The sequence below is a fragment of the Rhipicephalus microplus genome, chromosome 8 (assembly GCF_043290135.1).
Source record: "Rhipicephalus microplus isolate Deutch F79 chromosome 8, USDA_Rmic, whole genome shotgun sequence".
In the NCBI taxonomy this organism is placed as follows: domain Eukaryota; kingdom Metazoa; phylum Arthropoda; class Arachnida; order Ixodida; family Ixodidae; genus Rhipicephalus; species Rhipicephalus microplus.
This window is the reverse complement of record NC_134707.1, coordinates 27,118,339-27,143,514: the sequence shown is the minus strand read 5'-3', so window position 1 is coordinate 27,143,514 and position 25,176 is coordinate 27,118,339. Positions and strand designations below refer to the sequence as shown.

The 25,176-nt window shown below is 45.5% G+C and overlaps 1 protein-coding gene across 4 annotated transcripts in view; it reads left to right on the top strand.

The window, feature by feature from the left end:
* Window positions 1-25,176, top strand: part of rdgA (retinal degeneration A) — a 445,829-nt gene that overhangs the window by 95,027 nt on the left and 325,626 nt on the right. Inside the window, exon 1 of one of the 4 annotated variants that reach the window (XR_012885518.1) lies at window positions 12,291-17,436. The exons of 2 other annotated variants lie outside the window; for them this stretch is intronic. Coding sequence is in view for 1 of the 2 variants with exons in the window: in XM_075871368.1 (XP_075727483.1) it covers window positions 16,415-17,436 (1,022 nt within the window). In the remaining variant the exon portion in view is untranslated. Of the gene's footprint in view, window positions 1-12,290; window positions 17,437-25,176 lie in introns of those variants that run through there. One more of the 4 variants, XM_075871368.1, reaches the window with a different exon arrangement.

Sequence of the window (25,176 nt, the reverse complement as noted above, 5' to 3'; positions counted from 1 at the left end):
GAAGTGAAAAACAAAAAGTAAAAGTAATAGATCACATTGAAATGAGTTTGCGTGAGTGTTACGTTGAATTAGTGTAAATGTGTGCAATAACGTTAACTCACTTTTATTTATTTATATGGAAGTACATGTCCCCGTTTGGGATTGACAAACACATATGATTTTTTTTCTAGTTGAACGATGAATATCAAAAGTTGAACAATTGAAAGCACTGCATTGAAAACATAACATTTGACGAAGAATTGCTGGGAAGGAAAACACATAAAATTCCTCAAGTCCTCTGAAGCTTGCTCATGTAAGAAAATATCAAATCAATCTTCAATTAAGTATATGAAGCCCCCCCCCTCAAAATAAAGAGAAGTTGTTAAACATGCTACTTTCCTAAGTCATTACGACTATTAGACAGGTCTTCTCGTGTGTGACGTAATATTCGCTTGTGCTATAGTAAGTGCTTGATAATCGTTTATCGTGGCTAAATTTTTTTTATTGAGCTTCATTTCGCGAAAAGGAAACTATGCTCGCACTAACCTTTATTTTGAATAATGGTGAAGTGTTCCGCAACTTTGCAATGGCTCAAGGCACGGGATGTCAGCTGCTGCATTTTCATAGGTACTATCAGCCTTTATTTGACTATGACTAATTTTGGCTACTGTTGGCTAAATTATTGCTAATGACGCCCACTGTTGGCTATTGTTCGCTCAGTCGCTCCTACATTTGACTGAAGAGGGCCGAATACCTTAAGCTTAGGCTCACCATGGCAATCGACTTTTATAGCTAAACCTCGTCCTTATTCAGCCAGGGTTCGCTGATTCAGGTTTCTACCTTTCCTTTATTCAGGTGAAATCCTTAGATGCCTTGTTAAGTGTGAAAATTTACCGGTGTCGTACGTCTGCAGCATCTACACGAGATAATTGACATTAAGGCGTGAAAAATAAACTCCAAACACAAAGGGGACAGAAGGCCACTAACAACTATAGAAATTGTTAATGGCACTCTGTCCGATGTCCTTCCATGCGTTTTCGTTTTCTTTTTGCACCCTAAATTATTTATGAACGTACAGTAATTCTTCCAACAAGAAGTTCTCTTTTGTCAAGACGAGCGATACCAAAAACCTACATCACATAACGACGTTACCGTACGACATTATCATGACGCCACAATGACATCACGCGATGAAGTCATGACACGGCGTGGTAGCTCAGTGAAAAGTGGGCCAATCATAGAGGCAGGGCGAAGCCGTATCAGGCGTCACCGATCTCGGAGACAGTGATAACTACGTCAGGTGCAGAAAACTTGAACATTTTGGCGGACAGGATAAATTAATTGACTTATGAGAAAAAGAAGAGAGCTTTCGCTTTCCTGTTGTATTAATATGTAGATACATAGCAATATGTGGATACTCCCAGCAGGTCTTTGCCGTCGGTGTTGGTGCCGCCGTGATGTACTCTATAAAGTTGAAAATGACAACATCGCTCCACGCAATATATATGTAAGTTCTAGGTGCGATTTGAAGAGTGCGAATATCTCCGTGAATCACTCCTTAAACAGCGATGAAACGAGCCGGCTGTCTCGTGACGTGAAAGACCCGTGGAGATAGGATTCCCAGGAGAGAGGGACCTATTGGGTGTACCCGAAAGGAAATTCGTATTTTGATACACGGGGCATGCTAACCCACGATCACATAGATGCCTCTAAAAAGGATGACCCATAGCTTCATGCGCATTGTGCTCCGAATGCAAAGTTCCAACTGGAGCCAGAGACAGCAGGAAGTAAATTACGATTGCTTTTCTAACGTAGTGTGCTGACAGCCTTCACTCGTTTAGTATTCCGATTCATTGTTTTTGCATTCATTGCTTCGCTGTTGCGGGGCAACTGTTCTCTTTGCTGCACTTGGAATACCTATGGGAAAGGTCCAGTAATGAAGTATGTTTGACTAATGGTAATATTTGTTGGATTTCCACGTCGTAAAAGCACGCTATGCGATTATAAGAAACTCCGCAGTGGAGGGCTCTGAAAATTTCGACCATTTGAAATTCTCTGGCGTATGCATGCATCTAAATGCACCTGCCTCTTGCACTTGGCCTCCAGCAAAATGTGGCTGCCTCCGTTAGTATTCGATCCCGATACTTTTTAGTGAGCAGTGGAGCACCATAAGCACTTAATGACCACGGTTGTGTCTATAGGACTGGTTAAAGCGGGGCTTTCGACAGCCCTATTCGTGGCTTCTTCTTAGGAACCCACAGTAGCCATGTCGAATAAAAGCTTCACTTTCATGAAGCCGTTGTTTCTTCCACAGAAGTCATTTGAACCATTTCCTCATGCTGCTTTGCTACGGAAACCTATATATAGTTTACCTATTCATACCAACTAAGCCGCTTTGTCTCTCTTTTCTTTTCACTCCCGCATTTGTTGGTTGGCGGTGAACCAAGTGTGATCCCGAGCCTTCAGTTCCACTTAAACGTCCAGGGCCCTTCTTCTTGGAAAGCCGTTTCGTTTCGCTTGCCGTAGACGTACCGCAGTATACACTGAAGACTAAGAACGACAAACGTCAGAAGTCATTACCATGCATATATAGTCGAGGGGACGTCAAGCTGGATTTAACGCAGCTCACTCTCAGATGTCGTGGTACCTCAGAGAAACCTTCAATTTAGAAACGAAGCACGGGCGGGCAGCGCACGCTGGGTCCTGTTACAGCAAGCCGAGTGGTTTGAGCAAGACGGCACGCTTCTCTTCAGTCATGCGCGTTAAGAAATGCGCGTCGCATAAAGACCAACTCACCTGACTTCCCGGAAATCAACTGTAATGTGTGCCTTCCCCCCCTCGTTTGTCTCCGTTCACTTCGTTGCATAAGTGTTCAAACTCGAAATAGTGGCGGGTTACTCGAAAAGGGTTGGGTATAGACAAAGCCTTAACGCTTTGAATACGGGAAAATATGCATAACTACAAGATTACAGGAAGGCTACCGCATGAAACACTTGCCATGGCACGCCGACGAGATAATGTATCTTACAGATGTTTACAGCCTTGAGACTGCGGGGGAAAAAGGTGAGCAGACAATGAACGCAGCAAAGAAAGTTAAGAGGGACTAGTATGTTGAATGAGTTGGTGAATCTTTGTGAGAAATATGAACCACAGCAAGCTAACGACCTCGTAGCTGTAGACACAAGGCAGAGGGCTTCTTCGTGCATGTGCATCTCTTTGTGTGCATTCCTGTGTGCGTTCGTGTTGGTTATTCCTCTTTTTTTAAGTAAAAGCAAATAATGAATGACAGAGCTACGCGGACTGATTTGTAATTCATCTTTTAAAGAAAAATATTCGGTATTGGAGACAGCGAAAGCCAGTGAGAAGAAATATGATAAACTCGAAAAGGTTAACTAGTCGGCGTTCAGTTTGATACTCTACACATGGAATATGTACTGAGAGAGGAAGAGAAAGAGAGAGGAAGAGAGAGAGCGCGCGTTTGAAGAAGCTTATAGAACGGAGTGTGCTGGCGTATCAGAGGTAGCGTTTGGGATCGGTGTACTCTGTTTGCCATTCACCAAAATGCTCAACTCAAAAGTAGACACAGCAACACGTGAACATCGTGTTGCCTGCGCTGTAATGTCTACTGATTTCTACTGATAATCTTTAGGTATGACGCAAACTCTTTTTTTTTAAACGTTCTTCACATCGGATAGCTTTTTTTTTTCCTTTTCAGTAGATCGGTGAATTATCGCTTACCAGCCACGGCATTCTCTCACATGTGAACAATGCTACAGACTAAAACTAAAACAACAGGATAAATAATCATATTATGCCAGCAAGAAACATTGGCTGCGCATTTTAGTGATTCAGGGCAAATGTCGTTGAAAGACGATAGCCTTCAGCCTAAAGGCACTGCGTGAGACATGAACGCCATCTGGCAGTAATGTCAGGCAATGGAAGCTTATTTTGTAGATTACAGAGCCACTGGTTAGTGGCAGCACCATATTGTCTTGAAGTGTTACACCCGTGTTTCTTGTGCATAACGTTGCATTGTCAGCGCAGCGTAAGCAACACTCTGGTGTTTTGAAAAATGCGTGTTTGACCAATTTCAACAAAAAAATACACAACTTGATACGTATTGGTGTTCCGGATCAGGTATGTTTAATATTTGCTTTTTTATCTGCAATGTTCAGCAGTATAAACGCAGCCGCCGGATCAAGATGACTGGGATTGAGGAAGTGCTCCTTCTTTGACCGGCCGGCTCCATCATTTCTATTGACAGACAGACCAAGAGAAAGACAGACACACAGACAAAAATTTCTGCGTTGAAGTATCCGAAGAAAAACTATCGTCTTTAAAAGTTCACCTTCCAAGCACTCCGTACGGGTGGTTATCCAGCGAAGCTGAAACGGGCAGTCTGTCACTAGTGGAGATCTATGAAGCTGCCTTCTGTTGTAGCATTTCATGTCTCTATCAGCACGTTTAAGAGATGTGAGCATCAATCGGCGTTCAGCTACGTTAGCATAAGCAATACTAGGACGAAATATAGTAGAGATTCACTCTGCGGTGGGTGTCGTTCATAGCTGACAACATGTGAGGAGAAACTAGCGATCAGGGTGCGAGACATCCTCTGAGAGTTTACGTCAGCATTGCTTCTTCGTGCACGCCCTCACGGACTGGCATAGTTTCCCACATTCTGGCCACACAGCCTTGCCCTAAAAAGAACCTACAACAGCATCTTCGACCGGATACAAATATGCAGCAATGCAAGAACAGAACTTCGCTCCTGCTTCTGTTTCTAAACGTTCTTGCAACGGCCGCGTTTGGGGAAAATAGTTTCTCACGGGTAGCGTGCCGGTGAAGAAAGTTTCGTTTTCATACACCTGAGCACTCTTTAGAAGAAGTTTCACAACGCTGTATACATGCACCATTTGGGGAAGAGGCTGACGAGGCTTCCCTCACCAAGACGGAAGTGAGTGGTGGTGAAACGGAAGAGACTGGCGGAAGCCGGAAAAGAAGGAATGAGGGGAAACGGACGTGTCCACCGCACGGATGATTCGATTGGCAGGCGCCACGACAAGTGTTTCTCTTACCCCCTTGGCACCTGTTCTTTCCTTCTATCTTTCTTTTTTTTTTTTTGTCTTGTGTTCAGAACTGAAGGCTGAAGTTAGTCTGCAAACAAATACGCAACGGAAGGCTAAGAAAGGAAAGCATGGAGGCAACTAGAGAAGTGAGCAGGAAACAGAAGCAACATTATGGGGAATGCGGCAGGAAAATGTGGCACAACAGCAAAAAAAGAAAGGTGTGATCGAGAGAATGGAGAGCCACTTCGATTAATGCGACGTTACCCAGGGCAACACCGAAATGCCAGCCCACCCCCACTTAGCACTTAGCAGGATACGAGAGCGTGGCATCTGCACGCTTCGAATTGAACGTCGCCGTGCGAATCGACTCTTTCCCGGGGGCTGACAGAAACTGCATGACGACGGAAATATGTGCGCGACACGCCGCGTCGATTTCGGTTTGTCGCGAGTAACGTGGCGACTCTTCTTGTTTATTGGCGCTGATTAGCTGCGGGGCGTGCGCGTGACGATGCACCTAGTGACAAATAATGAGGGCGCTGAGGCGCGTGGGGACATATTGGACGATGCTGGAACATAGTAGGGGGGACGTGGGATCTTTATTTTGCACAGCGTGTCCGCACTAATTGGTTTCCTCTAGTTCTGTGTCCCTTTATGCGGTATCGGGACACAGAGGCAGGGCTTCTAGAAAAGAGGCCCGTTAATTAATATGTGCTAGTGTGACGTAGACAGATACATGGTATGCAGCTGAGCGGCGTCCTATTTGTGTGGGAATACTAGTACTGGTTGTTGTCTGACATCGAACTTAGAGGGGGTCGCCCCTGTCTCTTTGAAGTTTTGTGTGGTAGTTCCCTGAAATGCGCACTACTTAAAGGGCATCGTGAGGATTCCGTGATTTCTTGGCTCTGTACTGGAGGAAGCTTGAGCGTAAACCCTCAAAAGGCTACATTTTGAAATGCAACCGTAAGTAATGCGCTGGTGCAGACTCTAATGACAAACTCGTGCACAATGCGCAGTGTTATGTGCGCAACATTTTATACGCAGTATTTATTTCTTTATTTATTACATACCGCAGACCCTTAGGTCTAAGCACGTGAGCAGTTACAAGAGGACATAGTTGAAACAAATATGGCATAAAATTGTTTGGGGTGAGTGTTTCATACAGTCATAGTGAACACAAGGAGTGACATAGAAAATAATTAATAATAACGCATGTACCGGGCAAAAGAGAAAAGGTATACCAATCAGTGGACAGGGCCTCCCACACTCTAAAGAAGACCCTAAACATTCATTATTTATAGTGCGGGGCTTTGGCTATGCCATTCTTTCATGAAAATAGCAGGCGAGGACACTGAATCTTGCGCGGCAAGAACTGAGTATCGCATTGCTAAACGCTCAGTGAATTGGAGAGCCAGCCTTTGTCTAAGGAAGGAATTTTAGGCCATTGACGTGAAAAAACACTGCCGAAGAAGTCCCTTGAAGCGCCAGAGTGCTATTTGTGTCACAGCGGCCTTATTCAACGACTTGAACCAGAGCTCCCTTTCTGACAGCGATGAACTTTATTTTTGTATATGTGCGCTTTTTTTTTAACCCCTGTCTACGACCTCTTTCTTGCCCCTTTCTCCCCACCACAGTGCAGGGTAGGAAACCGAGAGCGAACATCCGGTTAAACTCCCAGCCTTCCTTCTCATCTGTCTCGCCATCCATTGTGAAGCTTGCTTCTTCGTCAGGTATACTGGTCCGAACTCTAGAAATTCTAGAAGTAGAGGGGTGGGGTGGAGGCACGGGCTGCGTTGAAACTTCCTTCCCTAATACTAGAAAATCGTGCTTACGCCTATGTCTATATACAATGGATGTTCCTGTATGCACGAAGCTGTCCTTCTTTTCCCGGTGATTGTGTGACTTGCCATACTTGTACAGCTTGAAATTTACTCCTGTTCTTACGGCGAGGCTATCTCCTAATTTCCTCCCCTTATCGTTACGTTTGATGTGTAGAATCGATAGAAAACTCCCCATCTCAAACGCAAGAAACGTCGCGCGAAGTATAAAAAGTCACTGGATTTCAAAGCTGTTTTTTTTTCTTTCGACAGTCGCGTCTGACGTGCATAGTTTGGTGCCCCACCTGGTATTGGCAAATGCTGGATGATACTATTGAACGCTTTTACGGAAATGCTTTCCCGTTCGATTCGTTCCTCCATGTGTGCATGTCAGGTTTGTATCACTCCCCGGGTACAGCTGGAACGCGCGCCACTTATGAAATGTGTGCAGTAGAAAGGTTTTGCTTCTCTTATGTATTTAAACAAGAAAATCCCGACAAAGGTTTCTTACGCATTCGCCCAACACAACTCCGGAACGAAAGCCGTCTATACTCGGCCACAATTATCTTGGCTGGAGTGAATACTACGAAGGCCGTGCTTCCACACATTCCTCTTGCCCTACAAAGTTTTCGGCAGCTTGCGGCTGATTTTGTTTTGCTGGCTCCTATTGTAAACACATTCATAAAATCCACACACAAAAAGTGTGAACGGGAGAAACATTTCGGGTGTTTGGTGTAAGTTTCAGCGCCATTACGAGTATGTTTTTCTTAGATTAATAAATAGCGAGTTCATGGCAACACACTGATCCAGCATAATATGAACGCCATGCTCACAGTGGAATACGGGCCTGCTGAAAAGGCGCTGCTCTATGACAACTAGTAAGAAAAAGAAAGCATTTTTGTGAACTGAACAGTAACGGTATACATTACCTACGGCACCTCAAAAATGTATGAGCCTCATAATAAATACAACAATTATTTTAAAAAAGGCAAATGATGAATTCGTCGATAAACTGAAGTATTACTTTCTGGCATGGTAGAAGGCCCGCGCTTTTGTTCTGCAGTTTCCACAGTGCTGCCAAGAAAGGTTGTCCCCTAGTGTAGATTTTTTTCTTTTTTTTTAGTCCACGTGTTGATCTTCCCCGCCAACTCCAAAAGCTTTCGGCACCAAACGTGTCTCTAGATTGCATCCAGGATTGGAGGAAATACAAGCTTTCAGTGCATCACCTGGCATTGCGAAGTGATGGTGTGATGGGATGACGTCACAGATTTGGTAAATAGTGATGGTACGATGATATACATCCTCATGGGAGAATTTTTTCACCTAACTTGCGTTGGCACCACCGCTGTCTTCGATCACCATTCACGTTTGACAAGGCACCTAAGGTTTTCGCCATCAACAATAACAGAGCGCGTTTGCTGAGGTGTCCATGGGTTTCGCCGTCAACGATCACAATCCGTGTTTGGCGAGGCATCTAAAGGCATTCGCCTTCGACGAAAATTCTCTTTTGACGAGCCATCTAGTGTTTTCACTGTTGACGATCACAACTTACTTTTGACGAAGCATCCAAGGCATTTGCCGTCGAAGATCAGAACTCGCCTTTGACAAGACATCTAAGGCTTTAGCCGTCATCAAACACAATTGACGTTTGAGCAGGCATCTAATGTTTGCATCATCGACGATTACACTTCGCGTTTGGACCTTCGCCGTCGACAATCACAGTTCGCGTTTGACGAGGTATCTAAAGCTTTCGCCTTGATGTAAGAAACAGCTGTTATATACCTTCCTCTTGAGGGATAGTGGCAATCGACCTGTCATAATTTGAGAGTGATTGCCAAATGTGATTCACCCCATTCTTATTCTTCTAGTTACTTCAATCTCGTGGTTCGGCTCCGCGGTTATTACCTGCCCAAGTAGACATAGTCTTTTACAACTTGAAGTGCACTATTATCTATCTCGAAGCACTGCTCTTTTCCGAGGTTGTTGTACATTACTTTCGTTTTCTGCAGATTCATTTTAAGACCCACCTTTCTGCTCTCCTTGTCTAACTCCGTAATCGTGAGTTGCAATTCGTCCCCTGAGTTATTCAGCAATGCAATGTCATCGGCGAAGCCCAGGTTACTAAGGTACTCTCCATTAACTCTTATCCCTAACTGTTCCCATTCTAGGCTTCTGAAAACCTCCTGTAAGCACGTGGTGAATAGCGTAGGGGAGATTGTGTCCCCCTGCCTTACACCCTTCTTGATTGGTATTCTGTTGCTTTCTTTATGAAGCACTATGGTAGCAGTTGATCCCCTGTAGATTTCTTCCAGGATGTTTATATATACTTCATCGATGCCCTGATTCCGCAGTGTCTGCATGACGGCTACTCAATTTCTACTGAATCAAATGCCTTCTCAGTAGAAATATCAGCCGTCATGCAGACACGGAGCTTAGCTACGGAGCAGAAACCTGGAGACTTACAAAGAGGGTTCAGCTTAAATTGAGAACGACACAGCGAGCAATGGAAAGAAAAATGGTAGGTGTAACATTAAGAGACAAGAAGACAGCAGAGTGGATTAGGGAACAAACGGGGGTTAAGAATATCATAGCTGAAATCAAGAAATGGACACGGGCCGGGCATGTAGCGCGTAGACAGGATAACCGCTGGTCGTTAAGGGTAACTAACTGGATTGCAAGAGAAAGCAAGCGGGTTAGGGGAAGACAGAAGGTTAGGTGAGCGGATGAGATTAAGAAGTTTGCGGGTATAAATTGGCAGCAGCAAGCACAGGACCGGGTTAACTTGCGGAACATGGGAGATGCCTTTGTACTGCAGTGGACGTAGTCAGGCTGATGATGTTGATGAAGATGATGTAAGGTAAGTGCGCCAACTTTCAGCGTATTTAACGCACATGCGCTCGGAGATAAAGGGAAGAGAATACAGTACCAACATAACGCTTGTGCTTGGGTTGGTAAGCGCCTTGGTTTTGAGTCTTTTTTATCGAGCGTCGACGACCGAAAAAACAAACAGAAAGAACCAAGTAATACCAAGCTTCACTTCAGTTCTAGCTCGATTTCCCACTTTCGCGTCATATATAAGACGTACGGTGAATAAACCATATATGCCGGCCATGGCATGGTGGCGTGACCAAACGGGACGCTCCAGAAAGTAAGAGTCGAAGAGAGTAGGGAGAAAATTAACTTTGTTTCTAAATTGACGACAGTCGGCTTCGATTGAAGGTTGAGCCAAGAACGATGCGGAATATTCTTTCCGGTGCGGAACCGAACCAGGGAACTGAATGTGTGGAGTACAATCCGTTTTGCTCCTTCGACGAATCCGTTTCGAATCGCCATGCGGTAAGCCATCATTCCCTTCATGAAACGGCACCTGCTGCGCAGACGAATTCTCAAGCGCTCGTTATAAATGCGACTCGTGCGAATTTTCTTGAAAAGCTTGGGCTCCCGCGTACAAGTTTCCCGGAGAATGTAGACCACTTTTGCAAAGCCAAGACTGAGGTCGAGAGAATTTGATCGATATCGAAACGTACTCTAAAGAGAAAAACAACTTTTCAATGGTAGTTTATTTGCTGATTGACGATGCCTGAAAACAACAGACTCGCTCCGGGAATACAATCGGTAAGCGTGAAAACTCGCACGAAGAAAATGAGGGTGCCGACGCCGCTTTGTCTAATACGCGTTAGATGCAGAGACCTCACCGGTTGTAATGGTGGTTTCAGAAATCGATGTTGTTCTTAATCACCGAAAATAAGGTCTATTGTCTTCTGAGGTCGTTGGAGATTTAATGCAACAAGTTTAAGGAACTTTAGTAAAACTAATGGGGCTAAAATACAATGAAACACTTCGAACTTCGTGGCTGTTACTGTCAAAGATCACAGGAAGATATTTAAGAGTGGAACTTCGATATTCCTTTTATCATCCACTAATCAGTATCTGGTAGATGAATCAGCAGCAACAACACAGTTTTTAAAGTCTAAATTGTTCGTCTTAACTAACTGAATATTTCGCTGTAATGTCCATTTAAGAAAAACAAACAAACAGTCGAAATTTCAAGGGCTCAAATTTCTAGCATGGCTGTTGTCACGAACAAAAAGTGCCACACTTAACGCTCTCACTAACTGTGTTGCGTTCATCACTTTCTCAGTTCGCTAAGTTTCGCATTGCTTTGCTCAAAATATCGTGTATACTATGTCCCAATATTGCGTGCATACTATCTCTGAAGCGTATTCGCGGCTCTTGTAGCAGTTAATGAAGAAAATGAGTAAAGTTCGGATCTCCAAATGTCGCCAATGTGTCGAATAGCAATAAAAAGGGATCTCGTGAAAACCATTCTGTATGAACTCAACACAGTACCACTTCCGCTGTGTCAACACCATTACTAGGTAATTCTCTTGTGTCCACCTCCGCGTAGTTCTCATAAGCGAGGTGTAGTTTTTTTAAGGGTGGTGGAAAATGTAGGAGTGAGGGGTAGTGTGTACGGTTTAAAGGCGGAGTACTAAACACGTAAATTAGATATTAAAAAGGTGTGTATCTCCCCCTTCATTTTTAGCTTTGTATTTGATAGTGAAACCCGCGTTGTGACACAAGTATACCAATAAAAAACAAGAAAACGGCTACCAAAAATGAATTGCACGTTTGAAACTAAAATGACGCATGAAACAAACAGCAGTCGTCTTTTTCTCCTGTGTAGGCATGTTTCAATTTGTTGTTATTGGTGTTTGTGAGCGTCGACTACGCCTAGGCAGAGACTGGCAAAAAGGACACCCCTGCCTTCAAAAACAGGGCACACTCCTGTGTGCCATGTTTGTTGACTCAGTCGCGTGCGAGAGTTTACATTTCCAGCCGCAGTCGACGCCACCGGAAAAGGGCCCGGAATATAGGCACAACATAGAGAGAGAGAGGGCTTCTTCGAGGAAAGATGCCGTTTGAAAAGTAGTTTTAGACTCTTGCACCAGATGGCGATATTAGAGGGGGAGCTAAAAGAAAGAAAACCATGTGGCGAACGAGCGATGGTTTCAGAAAAAAAGAAAGGGCGGGAGAAAGGAAGAGAGAAAGCGCGCGCAAAACGGCCATCTCCGATTGGAAGGCAGTGATGTCACGTGACCTCGGGCTGCGGGTTCGAGCGCCATGCGGCGGCCGCATGGCGCGACACACTCGGCGTAGCGAGAGTAGAAAACGGGAGTCGGAGAGAGCGCAGGAGCAGCCACGTCTGAGAAGGGAGCAAGAGCGGAGACAAGCACTGAAAGGGAGTACGCTGCTGCTCCTTCGAGGGGGGAACGAACGACGGAGCAAGCTTCGAGAAGAGGGCATGGAGAAAGAGAGGAAATCGCGAGAGAAGGAGACTTTTTTTCTCTCTTTTCTCCTCCTTCTCTCCAAGGGATAATCCACGCAGTCCGCACCTGAGTTGGGGCCACTGGCGCCGCCGGCGTTCGGAGCGCCCGGTCCTCTCAAAACAACAACCTTCTTCATCACTAAGCACACAACAAGACTTCTTTTTTTTTTCTCTTTCGATACTTCGGAGAAAGAAAAAAGTCCGCGCCCTTCTCGTAGTACCTTACAACGTGAGCAGCGACAAACCAATAATATATAAAAGAAAACCATAGCCGAGGCTTCAATTCCCGTCATCGCCACCCCGTGCGCTGCTCTTCGCCGACCAATTACCAAGACGACCAAGCTTGTATCAAGTCCCTACGACCTTCGATTTCGTTTCTCCGCCCGTCACGGACCATTGGTTTCTACCATCAAGTGCCCATACTAAGTGTGCGTCTTCGCTGGTGTCACGCCGTGTTTTTCGCTCGTCCCCATCCACTTGTGCTTCTCAGAGTGCCCTCTACAAAGCAACCAAGAGGAACCTTTCTACAGCGACGGCCTTGGCGCTGAATCACCGTACACACCCATCCTGAGATTCGGCCCAATACTTTTAGCGCAAGTCCCTCAGTTGCCGTAATCGCCGACGCTTTTTGTCTTCTCCATCATTTCTTCGACGGAACGAGCCGCTTGAATCGTTTGTGCCGTGTCGCTTGGTTCTTCGGAATCGTCGTCGTCAATCGTGACTGCGTCTTCTCGGTCTCGCAAACGTGTTCGCCGAGTTTTTGTGCTGGTGCCCGCGCGTGCTTCTTGTGCATACGCGGCGATCGTACCACCGACGATTTCGTCACGACGCCGTGGACGCCCGCACGCGGTCTCCTACGGCAACGAGCTCTCACAACCTCTCGGTGCCGCTGGTCCACGTTTCGCGCCGCAGCCGATACCGCTACGTCGCCGCTGAGTCAAGACGGGTCATCGCTCAGGCTGAGTGAGTCTCTCGCGAAAAAGGTGGGGCTCTTCGGGCCATGAATCGGGCCACGGCATTGCATGCACTGTTGCCGACAACTCCGCCACCGAGGTCGTCTCGTGTGTCGCCAAGAAGGGAGTTTTTGCGAGCCGGGGAAATCTGCTGCTGCTGCCACCAGGGACGCCCGAGCAAGCAAATCGGATATCCGGCTTTTCGGATAGCTTTGCCGCTGTCTAGCACCGTCGACGAAGTGGTATCGAGTGAACACTTTGCGCTGCCGCCAGTTTCGTGCCCATTTCGTCTAGCAATACGCTTGTCGAAGAATTCCCTGGCGCCTTTGCCGTGCAGTTTATTTGTCCGTCGCTTTATGCGTCGGGGTGCCTAGCCTTTAATTCTGCCTCTATAGATTTACCTAGTTTCTCCCTTCAGATTTCTCTTGCGCAGTGTTTTCTCGCATATGTGAAACAGCCAGCACTATTGGTTTTTCTTTCGCTTTATGTGCCCGTAGTTCACGAACCAACATCTCGCTTCCCTGAGATCATTTGTACGAAAATCAAGTCGAGAGACTTTCAAGATGTGTTCATACTTTTCTAAATGCTCCAAAGGTAGTTCAGTGTTCTTTGAGGGATCGGCACCTCCTTTATTCTTGTGTGAATAAGAGAATATAAACAACACTATTGTTTCTTTCTGTAGCTAAGTGCTTTCAACCAGACAGTCAAAATTCCCAACTTTATCATCGTTTCTTATTCCTCAGGGTAGTGAGTGACGTGTGTGTCTGTGATGTGAATCACAATAATACCTAAAAACAGCACAGTACTTTCCTACTATTTAGACCGATAGTACAGTTCCGTTTTTCTCGCTGGTAATTTGCCAATATTTGCCCCCTTCTTGACAATAATAATGGAACAATAACTGCACTATCATAAGCGGCCTTTTTTATCTACTTACAGCTGTTGGTAGGACGGGACCACACGTATTTGTTTGTCGCTTACCCGTGAGACCAAATATATATCGAGGTTTGCCATCGCAGTAGTTCCGGCCATCTCATCTAGTCAAGACATTTTATCAAACCCGCATAACCTGTAAATAGACAGAAAGTAATCCAGGACACGCCATGTAAAAGCGTTTTCCACCTTTTAACGGGAATGTATGAGTTTCCGTGAAAACAAATGTAGATTGAGGTAATCTGCCTTCTTTGAACCAATACACGCAGTATTGTTTTCGCCAAGCTTGACAAATCCTGAATAGTTTGTCTGTAGCAAGGCAGACATTGTGAGACGGGGCCATTATTATCATTTCGCTAGAGCTCTGGCTGGCAGTCGACACAAGAAGAAGTGTGATTTTTGTAGATCAGAAACACGCATTTTTTACGACATCAAAAAGAGACAATTTCTAAGAAATCATCAATGTAGTGGTTCATATTATCTTGCGATAACACGGTGAGCTCTACTCTTTATATATCTACATGGGCAAATGAATTAACCTACAAGAATTATTGTTTGTAGTAACGAAATTTCGCAAGCTTTCAAAAAGCTATGCATATGTAAAGAAACAATTTTTATCGTTCAATAACTCAGTGAATACCAGGCAGCAAGGCTCACAATAGAACAGCATAAAGTGGGAAAACACAAAAAGTACAGACTGCTTAGGAGCTACTAACGCTCCTCGTACAGTTTGTGTACCCAATCATAAAGGGAGCAAAGTAACGACAGCTTTTCAGTCTTCCTGATTGGAAGCTGACAGCATGCGTCATGAGCTTTTCTTATCTGCTTGAGTGACTGTTTAAAAGCAGAGACGTCATCAGAGGCTTTCAAGCCCAATCTCAGCAAAGACTTGGTATAGGTTTTTTTTAGAACTGGTCACAAACCTGTCCGAGAAAAGACGATGTTTGGCAACTAAGCTATCTTGCCAACTCTGTGAAGAACACTTTCATCTTGGTGTCATGTTCTTTCGTGCAAATTGTCAGAAGGCTGAAGGTTAACTGACATTCATTGTTTTCGTTTCTCAGTAAAAGCACCGGCCCTCGTAGGCGCCATTAATAAATTTGGCCCAGGTTTCGTACATTCGTTTTACACCTCTATATATCGATTCCTTCTTTTCTTAAATAAGGTGTCCATAAAAGAGTTGGCAGAAACGGTTTTATTGCATTATTTTTTAGCTGTTTTATTCGAGTTATTAGTCAAGGTCAAGTTATTCAAGTTATTAGCCTTGACCAAACTTGGATAGAGGGCTTTCCCTGACCAAATTTAGATAGCACCCTACAGATGACGTGCTCAGACAAAGCATTTCATACTTTCAGGGCGTCTTTAGTGCAACCTTGTTGTAGACAAAAAATACATATGCATTAACTCCTGAGAATCCTGTAGCGTAGTTGGCTGTTCTCAACGTAACTACGTATGGTGCTAGAATTTTTGTATAGTTAACGTAATCACAACTCCCTGGGTTTGGCACCCTTATTATTTTGGTTATGATGTCAAGAAGTAGGAATAATGTTTCAGAAAGAAAGGGCGGAAATTCCTCGCTTGTTCAATCCTCGCATGCCGTACAGAATAAATCTAAATAAAGGAAAGTATCTTTTTAAAGTAAATTCCATGACCAATTGTACTTAACTCCTTGATTTCGTTCTAAGGGGACGAATTCCGGAGTATCAGATCCGGTAACAATAAACAAATCAGAAGAAAGATAGGACATGAGCGAAGACGACCCGTAGCTCTCAGAAGACTTTATTAGAGAAACACGAAGAACATAAAAAATAGCGAAGGCCACCGCAGCCCCGTGCTGTATCGCATGGACGTTCGGGATTCTGAGTAGAGGAAAATGCATAAGTGGCCTGTGAGTTCATCATCTTACTTATATAATGGACAAGGACATTGACTGGCTGAAAGGATCTGCAGGCCACGAGCTATTGTTGTAGAAGATGCAAATTCACAGCTCGGAAATAAATAAAAAAACTAGAAGGAAAATGAGCCGAGGAAAAGATGTCTACTTGAAAAGACGCGTTTTGCTGCGGTAGAAGAGTCGGCCTACAAGAGAAGCAGAAGAACACAAAGCTGATAGGAAGAAGACGTGCAGTGACCACTAATTTTTCGTAGTCTTGTCTGAAGTCGGGTCCTCATCAGTGACAGCGCGGAGTGCTGGATAACGAGGTATCGCAAGACGTTCCCGCGTCGGCGGGACGGCTCCCGGGCGCCTACGGCTCATCGGGCCGAGGCGTTCCGGAGTCGCCGTCTTCAGCAACCGCCCCGTCAGCACCGGTTCCTCCGGTGGCCGCGTGGCGTTGCACGATGCAGAGACTTCGAGAGACGTTCCGGCGCTCCAAAGGGGGTCCAGTCATCGAGTCCCACCTGCCCAGCTCTGTAAGCCTTGAAGTACCCAAGCAGGTGCGCTCGGCCAGCTTCGACGAAATCCGCTTCAAGAAGGAGCACGACCAGGACGCTTGCTCCGCGGACAACCTCCTTATGGTTCCTTCGACGAGAAACCAGAGATCACGGTCGTTTGACTCGGCGACCACGTCTTCTTCGTCGTCATCCTCTTCGGCTCACATGGCGGCGTCCTCGGCGTCCGCACCACCTTCGGCGGTTCCTGTTGGTATGCTTGGCCCCGGTATAGGCTATGGTGCTGCTGGTGCTGTTGGTGGTGGTGGTGGTGGTGGTGGTGGGGGCAGTGGTAGTGGTGTTTACTACAGTGGCTTTGGGGGTGGCAGCGGTGGCATCACCTCAATGCCGGTGCCCAGTCCTCCAGCCATGGTCACGGACGCGCCGTATCAATTGGACGTGCCCAAGTGGAGGATACTGCGGCGCTCGTCAAGTGACAAGAGCCAGTGTGCGGCCTGCATTCACTGTCAATACATGGACGAGTTCAGCCGGAACACGTCGCGCAGTAACAGCCCGCCCGAAAGGTCCCGGTACTTCTCCTCCGGATCAGAAACTCTAGAAGAGAGCGAGTCCGAGAGCGCCGCATCAGCGCGACCCGACGATGAGCAGGCGACGGACGCCGAGGAGGACCTCCTCGTGTCACCCACGTCGTGCGGTCTTATGGTTACTCTCTCGGTGCCGGACTCGGGCCACCGGGTCAGTTTAGGTGGTGACACAGGCGTCACGGTGGTGTCCCTTCAAGTGCCGCAAGTGGCCAAGGGCCGGTCGGCCTCGGTGGACTCATCGTTCCTTCAGGTGCCCACGCCGGACCCGGACTTGGACCCTGATCTCGCGGCGAAGGCGCACCGCTCTCGCTCTGTGGACATTGTGCTGCCGACGGGAGCTGAGCCCCACTACGCGCTCTGCCAACCCAAGGAGCGAGGACATGCAAGGTATGTCCCTGTCAGACGTTGATCGTCAAGTTATCGTTACTGTGGTGGTAAAACCCTAGTTGAAAAACAGACCAGCCCGTTTCTAGAATGTTGTTGCCCGTTTTCTACTAGGAGGAAAATTAAGACGCGGTTTCCGGCGTGTCTGGTGTGTATGACCGGTTAGCGTTTTCCCACGTGAACTTGACTGATGTAGTTTCATGTCAACCTTTCTGGTGTGTATTCGCGTGGCAAGTCCTTATGTGATCCGCCTTTGTTTTTCAATTTTTCTACCATTGCGACTCTCTGTTGCTTAATAGGAATCGCAGCACAGTTACAAATAGAGTGGAAGCACGAGTGCACAATCTCAACTCCTCATTTTTTGTGGATTTCAGCGTATAATGTTTTGCTTCAAACTTTTTGGAAGTTGTTTTGTTTTCTTCTTGATGCGCACATGGAGTAGTTCAGTGTACATAATGTTTATCGATGACGAACCTCGAATCTTTCTCTGATACAAAAACAATATTATTGGTACTAGCTTCATGATGTGCTACGCTGAATATTATTTATTGTTATTCATGTTGTTTGTTTGTGAGCAACATATATATATATATATATAGACATTGCATCGCAAAGGAGTGGAGGAAAGTCGACTGGTGTCCCCTTGTTTCATGTGGTCATTCTTGTTTTGTGATTGAGCTGTCACTAGAAGAGCTCATCAAATGCAAAACTATTCATGAGGGCAGAATCCAAATTGATTCAGTAATGTGCCTGAGGTTTCTAACGATCATATTGTATTACTTGCGCATTTCTGGTGCTGCTGTTCGATACGCGTGTTTGAGAGGTAAAACCACAAACGAAAAGGTTTTACTTTTTTTAGTTTCAAGTTTTCTTGACAATTCCATGCGCTTAGGAACGCCTTCTGCCTTTAATGAAATAGTTACAGTTCCCGTTTGTGCACTTGTGCATTTCGACGCACGGTGGGCATCAAGCGCTGATTGTTTACCAATGAATACCTACAGTGCGCCAATGATCATTACTACAGTGCGCCAATGATCTGTTGTCTTTTCAGACACTTTTATTCGCTGTTGGTCACTTGGTTATTTGTTATTTGTCACAGTGGCGCTCCTGCAAGGTGTGATCAATCGAGCAAAAATCGGGTGTCAAACGTTCACTTTTATAACATTGGGCTTAATATGAATTAAATTTTGTCACCATGACTTGCTTACTTATGTTAGCTGCAAAATAGAGCCGATTCCTGTTCAGCAATTTTATCACCATCGGGCTTAATTGCGGTCATGAGGGCAGCGTCTGAAACCGCTAAAAGACACCACTTAATAGCCATTTTCTTAGAGCTACAGGGTAAAATTTTGGCGAACTTCTGGAGAATATGTAAAACAAAAAAAACGTGCTCGAATTTAGTGCGCTAACACGCTGCCTAAACGACGTCAAATAACGAGGCACAACTGCACGATAAAATCAGTTGCTATCAGTCCTTGGAAAATGTTTAAAACGTACAACGAAATATTAGTGTTTTAGTGCGCAGCTAGAACACGCGTAGTAAGGGAACTAAGTGCGTGTTCAGTACACACGTGCAGTAACGAAACGCGATGAATGCACTCATGACGGCCGGCCCGCTTCTGACAAAGCGTAAAAATCTTGTTAAACAAGCCTAAAACACTTATTCAGCGAATCACTGAGCTGACCTAGAGAATGGACTTCATAGGGTTTTTTGGCCTTCTGATGAAAAATCTTTAGAGGCCGGTAATCGCAGGAGGCATTGTTCCAGCAAGCTGCTTGGCCTTCTTGAGGGCAGCTACTCTTTCATAGGCCTACAGAGGGTTCTTTGTCAAGGATGTGGATAGGGAGTGGGCGTAATGTCATTGCCCCACGGGGGTTGGTTGGATACCAAAATACAACATGCTTCACAATGAACTTTAAATGAAAATGAAGTGGTGCCGTGCTATTGACGATGAGGTCACTTGATCACTTGCCTGATGAGTCACTTGGTTATTGCCTTTGGTCAATTGCTTTCATGATGTTGCGATGAAACGTAAACAGCTCTTGGAATGCAACATCACATTTCAGCTGCCATTATCGAAAGAAGCTTACACTACCATGACTGAACAAACATATTCAAGAGCCTAAGCAGAAATTTGTTTCGGGAGGGGGCACATCCTTGAAATGCGCATTTTCGCTCTACGTGCTATGGCGGAAAAAAATTCGGGAGGAGTGCACGCACCTAAACCAGCTAGACTTGGCACCCCTTCAATTAGGGTAGGGTATTAGGAGTTAATAGGGGCGGGCGCCTCCCTACTATTTTTTTGCACATTTCTATGGCCGCCTCGATGGTGACGAGACCACTAGTTGAAAAGTTTGTTCCAGCGACACCCCGCGTTGAAAGTTGCTCATGTTTTCAAGCTTCCATCTTTCCCTGAACGTTTGCTTTAGTTGGTCTTCACATGATCGCTCATAGTAGAAGCTTTCCGTTTGTGCGTGTACTTCTTTACGTTACCCTCTTACCAGATACTATATAAAATCTGCGCATGCGTGAGTTTTCACGGAACGTAAGCCTTTACGTAACGGAAACAACCCGCACGTTAGGCTTTACGTTTGCGGCCCTATCTCGCAAATCAACCTTCGTTTGTGGTAGCTTGCGGAAACTCCAGGCGCCGAATCATAGTAAGCCAAACTTCGACCGCCAATAGAGATTACATTGTTCCAGCTGTATTTCCCAAGCTAGGATTGCCTAGAACATCGGAACCGTAAACGTGTGAGCCCCCGACATACTGAATAAGCGGCGCCATCTAGCGGTGTCAAGCCCCACCACGGCGCTCTTGTGGCTATGGTACTCGGCTGCTGACATACAGGTTGCGTGATAGAATCTAGGCTGGGCCAGCTGCATTTTCGATGGGGGTAAAAATTCCGTAGGCCCCTGTGTTCATATTTGGGTGCTTGTTAAAGAACCCTAGATGGTTGAAATATCCGTAGCCCTCCACTACATTGTCTTTCATAATCATACGGTGGTTTCGAGACGTTAAAGCCCACCCATCAATCAGTCTAGCGGTGTGAAAATGAACTAGAAAATCATAAACACGTTATTACAGAAACATTGTGCATTGTACGTCTGGTGTTAAATCACCTATTGTCTTAGTTCCGGTCATAATTCCTGATGCTTACTACCCTATGCAGTAATCTGCACAAGACAACCCAGCAACAAGTATAGCTTAAGTGGGGTGATTTTTATGTAACCTTTAATACATTGTGTTATTGCAGTCATTATTTCAATTTCCTGGGATGTGATAAAACCTGGTTAGTGACGTTGGTATTGCATTCGAAGTTACCATAGTTCTGATATTACACTGAGGGATCCTAATACAAGAATAGGTGTAGTAAGTGTGGTGTGCAGCGTGGCAAAATGAAAATACATTCATAAAAAAATACACAGAGCTAGGGAAAATGCAGGAGTAATATATCGAGCATTAAAAGCATTGAAGTGATAGAATTCAGAAAAATAAAATAAATGCTTTTACAATGACTCGTTCAAATTAGAAAGCATGCCAGGAATTGTCTTCGTGATGCCGGTAACATGAATCTATGGATAAAAATAAATGCAGTGAGGTCGAAAGAGAAAACATGCGTACTTTATTGTGGCTTTAATGTTGAAGTAAACGATTCTGCTCTCCAGTCTATGGTTATACGATCGAAGCTGGACGCAGCACTTCCACCTTATCTCCCCCACCGTGCTGCCTATCGTTTTTGGTTCTGCGGACGGGCCTTCTTATCGCGGCCATACTGTGGCCTTATAACGTTCCTTCTTCCATCAAGTGCTCAGCAAACACGGGCAGGATCCGAGCCAATCCTTCCTAATTCGATGTCTCTTACGGGAAAGCCGAAACAGCTTCAGCTTTTTTTTTTTTAACTGCATTCATCTGTGTGCTTGTGCCCTAGCCACAAGGTGTGTTTGTGAATCTGCTAAGCTCCCTACTTCTCCTTATATGATTTCACTCACTCTTTCTCTTCTTACTTGTTTTCATTTTTTGTGCTAGTTCTGCCTAATCTTAGTTCCGGTGGCCCTTCGGAGACCATGAACGAGAGAAAAAAAACTGTTAACGTTGTAGTTCTTGCCTGTTCAACGTTTGAGTCCTTAATTTTATTCACATTCAGGGCGACAATATGATATCATTAACGTTAAAGTGAAAACAGAGGAACATATCTTCGATATATTTTTAAACGAACGAAAAACCATGAATGAGAGGCTCTTTTCTATTAATAGACGCTACCTTATTAACCCAACAACAGACGTCACTAATAGTGAAGCACAGGTACGTTGCTACAAGCGCCTAGATATGTCGACGTCGCCTACCACTGTTCGCAAACATAGAATAGGTCTATGGCATGGTTCAGACCCAACTCCCCCTCTCGACAATTACTATTCAAACATGGCGCCCACTCCCCCTCGTTCTGTAGCCACGCGAATGTGTATACTGTCTGAGGTTATTATTGCAGCTCGAACACACAAGCGGTCCCACGAAGAAAAAAAAAACAAAATCGCATAGCACTTGTGTCATGTTGGTTTTTTTTTTCTCGCGAGGTGTCTTTTGTGATAGCACCCCACCTTCAACCTCCGAAATAAGTATTGAATAGACACAAATGAACATATACTGCAATTGCTCGCTTTTTGTATAGTTATTTCACTCAAATGTTTCTCTTTGATTATGCCGCTTACAGTAAAGAATAATAGTTGAGCGGCAGAGCGGACCATCGTAGGAGCGGAGAGGCGAGTGGAGCACAAGACTAAAGAAATAGTAATAGCCAAGCGAATGATCCGCTCGTTTCCGTAGAGACAGCGGAGCGCATTGCTGCGCCACCTGTTGAACATGTTTGAAAATACTGTCGATCGAGCGGAGACTTTGCCTGGACAGCACTCGCACGCTGGTCGCGGCTACGTACGCTCCACCGAGGGGACGAAATGAGAGGGAGAGCGGATCGCTCCGTGAAATCCGTGTCTCGCTCAGCGTGCCGTGCATGCGCAGTTTGCACTGCGTTCGTTCGCTGGGCCCGCTGGCCCCCTGAGCCCCTCAGCTATTACTCTCTATTAGCGAATCATAACTACGCCGCGCAATGAAATGGGCGCACTTGCAGGCGTACTAACCGTCAAATGCGCATGACGGAAATAACGGTAAACTGGGGTGTTGAAGTCGGCCCAACACTGGACAAAGGAAGGTTATCGTCAGACTCGGCTAAAGAAACGGCGTAGTTTTGAGTCACATTTATGCAGTGATGAGATCGACGTGTCTGCCCCGCCGTGGTTGTCTAGCAGCTAAGGTACTCCGCTGCTGACCCGCAGGTCGCGGGATCGAATCTCGGCTACGGTGGCTGCATTTCCGATGGAGGCGGAAATATTTTAGGCCCGTGTGCTCAGATTTGGGCGCACGTTAAAGAATTCCAGGTAGCCGAAATTTCCGGAGCCCTCTACAACGGCGTCTCTCATAATCATATTATGGTTTCGGGACGTTAAACCCCACAAATCAATCAATCAATTAAACGAGATCGACGCGTCTGGTCTGTTAAACATTTAATCATGCTCGAATAAAACACTTGATTTATTTGATTTTATTATACTCAGAATCAGAATGGAATGTCAGCAAATTGTGAAGTAAAATGGCGTACATTATCGTAATGAGCGTGCACTGACATCACATGAGCTGCAATATTATTCAGCGCAGCATAGTGAAAAAGCTGAGCCTCGTATTGCCCTGTTCATTTCCCGAAGCCGGATGAATCGCAAAAAAAAAGAAAAGAAATAATGTGCGGGGACGTCACTTGTATACTGGAACGTCATCGAGTCTGCTATGTTATCAAGTCCACGCAGGGTAAATACGCTCTTTATCTGAATATCGTTATTGGCAAAGCACTGCGGAAGCTTAGCATATCGCGCAACAACATGGCGTAAATTGAGGTCACGTATTTGCAGGGACGGCAGCCAGGCTTCTATGTTGTACTACAGTCTGGGTTACGGATGCGCTTGATAGATATGTGGGGTTTAACAGGCTCCGGAAATTTCGACAGCCTGGGGTTCTTTAACGTGAACCGAAGTCTGAGCCCAATGCCTTACAGCTATTCCACTTCCATTGAAAATGCAGTCGCTGCAGCCGCGATACCATACCGTGACCTGTGGGTTGGGAGCCAAGTACCTTAGCCACTACACCTCCACGGCGTGGTGCGGATACGTTTCGGTGCCTCCATATTTGGCTGTAGCCTTGACGTTTTGTATCTTTAACAACTATACGAACTCTGCTACTGTAGACGCATCGATAAGAAAATGGGTTGGTACATTCACCATTTCATTACCTTATCGATTCGCGCAACAATATACAAAAATAAAAAACATACAATTGTTTACCAGTGCATGATGGTGGCTCCCATGGACCTTATTCGAAATTCTCAAAAGTACAACACCGTAAAGATGCTCACCACTATCCCGATTTCTACACCTCTAGAAGCACAACACAACCTCTGTCACACGTGCAAGAAAATGGCGTATGTTGACGTCACGTCCATGAAAAGACGTCATGGAGGCGGCCATTTTGTTGTGCAGCCCGACACAGGCAATACCAGGCTTTCAACTCAATCTGCTTAGCAATGATGACCGAAGCAGACGTTAAGGTAATAGTAAAAGAATGACGCACGTGTCATCGTCACGTGAGTTCTGACTCGGCAGCTGCCAGAGGGGCGTAGTCAGGTGGTGGCACACCGGGGCCATGCCCCTCCCGAAATTTTCTCTCTTGATGGCATATAGAGCCGAGAACGACCGTTTGCCGACGCGGCCCTCACTTCGCATCGGAGATTCCCTCCCCCCCCCCCCCCGAAAAATATGTTTGCCTACACCCCTGAGCAAGCTGCTTTCATTTTAAACGTACAAACCATTTTCATACGTGCGATATTGGTTGTACGCACTGCACGATACCTTTGTGAAATGAATCGACGAAGTGTCAGTGGGATCTATTCGTTCTAAAGATAACTTCCCACGGCCTCGTGAATTACATTTCTCGTCGGTGACAGTGCGATAATAAAGTGAAAGAATGCGATCGGGCTGCACGAACGTATGAGGAAAACTTCGCGAGAAAGGGAGAAAAAGAAAAATGAAACTGGTAAGAGACGACGTGGTCGAAAGTCGAGTCTGACATCAGAAAAATGACGGTACAGAGATTAAAGACTCTGCGGAAGAACCGCTTTCACGTCTCGGCATGAACTGCACTCCGAGCTCTGTTGGGCGATAGTGTAGAGGCAAAATTATCAAAAGAAAGTTTCGTAACTGGGCATTGTATTGGTTTGCTTTCTATTTCTTACTAGCTTTTTTTCTCGGTCGGTTGGGCAGAGGGTCTTAAATGCCAGAAAAGAAGGGCAAGCGATCGGCATAACAGAGAATGAAACTTCTTTTTCTTGTGCCATTTTTTTTTCTTGATTGCCCTGCATCTTTTAAAGCACGTCCCACATCGCCGAAGTGGTGACAGGGAGCTTTAATAGTTCCGCCATGACGTCAGCAGTGCTGAAGCGTAAAACAGAATCTCGCTGTTCTCGCATTCTTGGAGTAACTGAGTGCGTAGGTTAGAGCTTTCGAATAGAATTCGCATTCAAATCGGTGCCCTGCTATGTCCGTTTGTGCGAAATGTTTGAATAAAAGAAAAAACTTTTGAAAACGGGCTTTTGCACTTATGCGCGAAGCCATGGTAAACTTAGTGTGGCATTTTTAGGCAGCCT